Genomic DNA, 6,862 nt, shown 5'->3' on the forward strand with positions numbered 1-6,862 from the left:
ATTTTGATATAAAAATTAAATAGCAAAGTTGGTTTTTTTACAGTGATAAATTAGAAATTTACAGTACATACATTGAAGTAGATGTATTTTCTGTACACCCCAAAATAATCAGTGTCTATTTCCTTAAAATTCAGAAAAAGGAGCTAACTTGTCTGTTTAACGTAAGAGCTAAGCTTGTACCTCTCCAGCAGACGCTTCCAAAACCTGCAGTGAGAAGAGCACACGCTGAAGTGGGGAGAAGGGAGCAGGGACTGCCCAAGGAAGGTAACCGCTGTAAAGTTTCTAGCTGTATAACCACAGCAACTGCACTTCCGAGACAGGATTAGTCACACATTTTTTGGCTTTAAATTCATAACAACATTGAAATGAGAGAACATACGAGTTGCAGATACCCACTCTTTGCAACCGCTGGGTTTTAGGCTATATCTGCTGTGACTTCCCACTCACACAGCCCTGAAGTGAAGCAAGGTAAATGCATGTGTGTGAACACATTTATGGAACGCTTTCATCGCTGCAACAGCTAATTTCACTTTAGGCTGGTACAGTGTCCCCCCGACTGCTTGGGAAAGACGTTCCTTCAGGAACAGCAACTGGTGTTTCTCCCCAGCCCACCTCCTCCCCATAGTATTTGAGTCCCTCACACTCTTTAATGGAATATCCCCCCCAGGTCCCTCATAGGGCTACGCAGTGCTATCCTCATCCAACTCATTTCCAACGTCTCAAATCACTGGGGACATCCGTCTGTCACAGTCCACAGGGTCACAGGCAGAGATGCAGGGATCTGATAACAATGTACTACTTAACATTCACTTCTGTGTACATAACATGGTTAAAAACGTTGTTTATTGAATCAGTCAGGTCAAACATGGGTCATAGCGGCCAGGAGAGTATCCAAACCATTCCAGAGTGAAGGACACTTGAGTGAATGTGACACCTTGGCACAGCCCAATACTAGGTTACAAGAAAGGGCTCATATTGCATCCTCACCCCTTGAAAGTCAACATATAGTTGCTGACTTTACATCCCTTGCTGCGCCAGGAGAAAGATCGCACGATGGAGAAGCTCGGCCATCTGAAGATCTTCTTGCACAACTCCTTGTCCACAGAGGAATAACCAGATCCAAACACAACACTAATAGCAAAACACTTTATGGAGTGGATGAAAAGGCTCGGCTGGTATGCGACATTGGCCAAGACAATGCTTGTGCGTCTTGAGCAGAATGTGTCAAGTTGTCACTTGTTCTGCTGGAGAGGGAGCCCAACCGCAAAGACTGCAATTAGGGTTTGTTTGGGGTTTGTGTTTTTTTTTTTTTAAAAAAGTGCTCTAGCACATGTTTCAACATTGACATTGAAACAATACATGCTTCTGGGACAGATTAGTGCTCATGGCCAGAGCTGGAATGAATTGTGGTTTGGGAAGCACATGGGGCACCTGTGTGAAAAGCAAGGACTGTAATAAAGCAGTGTCTGTTCTCAGCTGCTCCCGAAGGTCGTGCGAGTTGGGGCACCGGCGGGATGCTCCGCAGCTGACCAGGTTCCACACAAACAAATGAAGCAAAAGTTTAGGGCACACAGATAAAACCGAAGGTCCTTCAAAGGACAAGGTTCAAGCTCCCCGTGAGCACAAGCTGACGCCTCCTCAAATAAAAGGATAAGAAAACTCAACAGTTGCTATGAAACAACATTATTCACCAAGAAGTTGGATCTCTTCTCTTGGGATCCCTTTACAAAAACTGGGGACTGAAGGACTGCTCACATTCTGCATGTACATATATATTAAAAAAAAAAAAAATCTCCATAGCTGTCAGTGAGCAATCGGAGCATCGTTGTGAGGCAGTCAGCTGTACTGCGATGTCATGGGCTGAGAATGTTCTTTTAATTGTAACTGACACACATAATTATACAACTGATCTGTGTGAACATGAGGTTGCCAAGGAACTTAACATCTCGCTTCTCCCCAGACTGGCGTCTGCAGAGATACCATCGCATGGAATGAAATATATTAAGACTTAATTGCTTCATGCAATTGGTCTCCAGAGAGAGCCAGATAAGTTTACTTGGAGAAAACTGGCATTGTTTGAAGAGACCCTCAACTCATTTTTCTCTTTCCTGGAGGAAGGAACACTATAATGTAAGACTTTATTTAAAGCTATTAAATGCAGCAGAATAAAGTAGTTCACTGGAAACAGCAGGAGCACCTGAAGCGACAGGAACGGAGGCAGACGGATAACAATAATCGATGCAGAAGACCATACGCAGTTTCCCAGCTCCCAGACTCCTCTACTGCTGACAATGGCCTTGAGTAAAGCTTTTAAAAAATTAGAAATATTGATTGAACCATAGAATAATTCAGTGAGAAGGGACCTAGGGAGGTCCAAATTCCTGCTCAAGGCAGAGTCAACTCTCAATTCAGACCAGGTTACAGACAGTAAATCAGTCAAAATTATTATTAGACCATCAGATGACTTAAAGAATCATCCTCACTAATACCTCACTAAATCCTACTCATCATGTGTAACTCTCAGACCTGGAGAGTTCACTTGGTATTTGCCGGAGGACCTGATCCTTGGCTGATTTGTGCAACGTATAGGAGCAACAGAATTCCCCAGGGCACAAAGACACAACCCTCGGCAGGCGCTTCCTTCACGATGCTGAACTCGGAAAGAAGACATCTAACGGAGGTCCTGGGTGCTCCATCTTCTGATAACTGGACCCTAAATCAGCCCAGAATTTGGCCCCAGACCACCTTTCCTCCATCAGCTATAAGACGATGAAAAGAAAACAAGCTCCCACAGCTGTGGGCTACAGTCCCTCAGCTTCTAAAGACTTCAGTATATTGCATCCTGCTTTAAAAAAAAAAAAAAAAAGGAAGATAACGTGTTTGGATATTTCACAGCTTTTAAAGCCCCCCTGGGCTTTCCTATTTTGGGCAGCATGGTTTATGGCTATTGTATCTGCAGCATGACCTTTTTGCTTTTTATTCTTTAAGGCTTTTTTTTCCATCCCCCAGAGACAGGTTGTGTAACCGTCTCCCTACTCTACTCCCAACATTTACACAGCAATGCTTACACACGATCAGTCCTTCACAGGAGAGCAGACCACCGGGCTGTCGTCCTTTTCTCATACCACAGTCTCATTCCCTTTCCCAGGTTTCACCCAACCATCTGCTCTCTTCTCCCGTTTCACTTTCCCTGAGTTCACCAGTCTGTTCGAGCACTTCTGCCACGTGTGCAGAGTTTTGGCTGACCAGATCCACATACCTGATGTAATACCCACCAGGAGGGACATGAAGATTTTGAGCATCTCCACTGCCATATTGGAATCATCTGCCGAATAGCGGAAAATGGCCCAGTTGGAGATTTCGTAGAAATAACAGGCAATGACACACGTTGCTGGGACGGTGTACAGCACTGAAAAGACACCGATTTTGACCATCAGCCTTTCCAGTTTGTCAGTTTTAGTTCCATCTTTCTGGAGATTAGACCTGATTTTAAATAAGGCCACTAGTCCCGCTGCAATGAATAAAGTCCCGATGACCAGGTAGGTAAAAAGCGGAGCGACAACAAAGCCCGTCAGCGCATCTAGGTTCTGGTTCCCAACGTAGCACAGACCGGTGAGCTCGTCTGCGTCTACTAGTCTCATAATCAAAATGACGATGGTCTTCACCGCGGGGATAGCCCAGGCTGCAATATGGAAATAAGAGCTGTGCATTTCTATAGCTTCATGGCCCCACTTGAGTCCTGCAGCCAGAAACCACGTCAATGTGAGAATAACCCACCAGATGGAGCTAGCCATCCCAAAAAAATACATCAGCAAGAAAATTATAGCACATCCTGTGTTCTTAAGACCTTCTTGGATAAGAACAGGTTCTGCTGCCTCTTCAAAATCACAGGATATCCTTTCCCGGCCCACAGTTAGCCTCACAATATAAGCAATGCTATAAATATTGTAGCACATGCTCAAAAATATGATTGGGCGCTCCGGGTAGGAAAATCTGGATGAATCAATCAGGAAGGTCAGGACTGTGAAGGCAGTTGAGACGAAGCAAAGACTGGCCCACACGGCCATCCAGATATCTGTGAATTCCTTAGCTGACCTGCTGTAGAGACCAGCGTCGTAGCCGCACTTCAGGACACAGTTCAAGCTTCTCTTCACCCAGATGTACTGATCCGAGTTAGATCCCATGCTGTGGCACTCTTCTCCAGGCTGCAAGGAGGTCTTGCTGTGAAGGGGAACCTCTTCGTCTCCTGGGCCCTCCATGCACATGTGGTTGTGATCATTCTGGGGTGGGAATTTGCTGCAGTTCAGGCTGTCCGGCCAGGCAAATCCAAATTCTTTTAAAACGGGTTCGCATCTTCTTTTGACGGAGAGGCACATGCCGCCGCAGGGACCTATGGGGATGTTAATCTTCTCTGTGCACATCGGGACATAGACCGAACAAAGGAAGAACTGCAAGAAACAGAAATCACAAGTGCGTTAGGGGAAAATTAAACAGGTCAAAATATAACAAGTTTTCTTTTTTTGCCTTTTTAGCAGTAATATTTGGTCCTTTGCCTTAAAAAACAGGAAGCAGCATAAAACAAATAAACCAAGAACAATAAAAACAAAGGAGAAAAAAAAAACCCTAAAAATGTTGTCTTCTTTCAGTTCAAATGTGGTCTGAAGCCAAAGCCTGAACATTTTACTCCCTAGATTAGCTCCATGTAAATTTAGCCGATCAGTTTCAATAAAGCGAGTGAGATTTAGCCAGATCTAAACCTCAAGGGTGCAATTTAGGAAAGCAAAAAAACAAATTAAAGTGGTTTAAACAAATACATATATTTGTTCTAGGCACTGCCTGGATATTGCAGCTAACAAACAAACAGAAGAAAAGGCATTTGTTGAATTACTTCAGTTGACGATCCTCCTAGAAGAATGTGCTTTTCTTTTACCATAAGGTCACATACGTATTTACAACAGTAATAAAACATTGTCATTTTCTCGGCTTTTTGAATAATCACAATTCTGTGACGCGACAACATAAAGCGGGATTGCGTGCTAATTCAGGAACTCTGCCCCAAGAAACAAGCTGGGTTTTGTTTGATGAAATCCATGCCCATGGGGAGGACAAGGATCTTGCCATTCGCCTGGGAAAGAAACTCCTGCGGTGGAACTCTCGGAGGAGGTCCCGAGCAGCCAGCAGCTCCCGGGGGCCAGCTCCGTTGGTTTCTCATTTAAGAGGGGCGCAGCACCTCGGCTACAACAGCCACGGCGGGCAGCGACCAGGCAAAGCTGCGGGAGCCCCAGCTTTCCCAGGCGGGACGGAGGACCGCGCCGCGCCGCGCCCCGCCGCCCGCAGCCGGGCCACCCCGCCGGGCCACCCGCCGCCTTCCCGTGCCCCTGGCGCCCTCCGCACCTCCACCCGGGGTGAACCATGCTCTCCTCAGCCAGCGAGGAATGGCACGGCAAGGCGGCGGGACTTTCGGGTTGGTTTTTTTTGTTGTTGTTTTTTTTTTTTGGACTGAGCCGAGGGGACGGGGATGAGGATGGGGGTGGCAGCCGGTCCGGGCACGGCACAGCCCCCCCCCCCCCCCCCCGGCCACGCACAAAGGGGACCCCCGGGCCCCCGACCCACCTGGAGCTGGCTGGAGCAGCCGTACTGGATGAGGGGGGTGAAGGTGGTGAGCTGCAGCTCCGCGTCCGCCTGCAGCTCGTGTCCCATCAGGTTGGGCATCTTGGTGACATTGTAGCCCAGGTTCTGGCACATGGCGATGCGGATGGCGTCGCAGCGCCGCTCCTCCTCGTCGCCGAAACCCCGCGCCCCGCCGAGCAGCCCCGCCAGCAGCACGGCCAGCAGCCGGGCGCGGCCGGCCTCCCCCCCGCCGCCCCCCGCCATGGCCCGAGCGGCGCCCCACCTGCCCCGGCCCCGGCCCCGGCCCCGGCCCCGGCCGCGCCGTGCCGCACGGGCCGGCTCCAACGGGGAGGGGCCGGGGGCGGCTCCGCTATTAAACAGCCTCGCCGAGAAACTGCCCAGGGGAGGGACGGCGCCTCCCCGCGCCCTCCCAGCGCCGCCGCCCCCGCCCCGGGGAGCCCGGCCCGCCGCAGCGCCGCTCCGTGCCTCCGGGGGGGGGGTGTGGGGGGGTGTCCTACCTGCGCCCCCCACCGCGTCACCGAGGAGTTCCCCCCCCCCCGCTTCCCTGGGGAGCCCCGACCCGCACCCCCGAGAAGCGCACTTCCCCCTGGCTGCATCCCACCACTCCTCGCAAGGCCCCCCCCCCCCCCCCTTCCCCTCCCTGGGGACCCCCTACCTGCACCCCCCATCCTTGTCCCTCAGAAACACCCCGGGCAGCCCTTGTCCGTGCCCTCTCTCCCCACAACAGGCACCCCCTTCCCTCCCTCCTGTGTGCCTGGCGCCCCTGGGAGACATCCCCACCGTCCCCAGTGTCCCCACCGTGCCTCCCCAGCATGGGTGCTGGTGCCAGGGGCTCCACATGGCACCCAAGTCCAGCTCCCCAGGGACAGGGTGGGCTGAGACCCCCGCATACGTGTTGGGGCCCATTGTGCCTCAGCCCTACCGTCACTTCTGGTCTGTCTTTCTTCAGCCAAGGGTGCTCAGCTTCTTCACTGCCAGGTTAAAAATGTCCGGGGTGGCTTTCCAAGCTGCCGCCTTTTCTTCCTAATGAGTTAAATTGCACTGCTGGCTGATGGGTTATATCTGGGTTTTAGTGTTGTTTTTTCATTGGGGCCAAGAAACCTGGAGAGCACTGCTAGGTACCTTCTGGCATTTGTATAAATCTCCATAAAATAAATAAGTGTGGATGAAGCATTCCTGGATTTGGAGGGGAAAGGGCTGGATGATTAAGCAGACCTTTAACGTGTCAGCG

At 50.3% G+C, this 6,862-nt stretch overlaps 1 protein-coding gene across 1 annotated transcript; it reads right to left on the reverse strand.

Moving 5' to 3' along the window:
* Nucleotides 1-626: 626 nt before the first annotated feature.
* Nucleotides 627-5,761, reverse strand: FZD4 (frizzled class receptor 4). Its single transcript, XM_050906581.1, has 2 exons — nucleotides 5,614-5,761; nucleotides 627-4,448 (listed from the first exon to the last, which is right to left on the reverse strand). Exons 1-2 carry the CDS (start codon nucleotides 5,743-5,745, stop codon nucleotides 3,120-3,122), a joined length of 1,461 nt encoding a protein of 486 aa, XP_050762538.1. The 5' UTR covers nucleotides 5,746-5,761; the 3' UTR covers nucleotides 627-3,119.
* Nucleotides 5,762-6,862: the final 1,101 nt, after the last annotated feature.

The sequence above is a fragment of the Gymnogyps californianus genome, chromosome 1, assembly GCF_018139145.2.
Source record: "Gymnogyps californianus isolate 813 chromosome 1, ASM1813914v2, whole genome shotgun sequence".
Taxonomy (NCBI): Eukaryota; Metazoa; Chordata; class Aves; order Accipitriformes; family Cathartidae; genus Gymnogyps; species Gymnogyps californianus.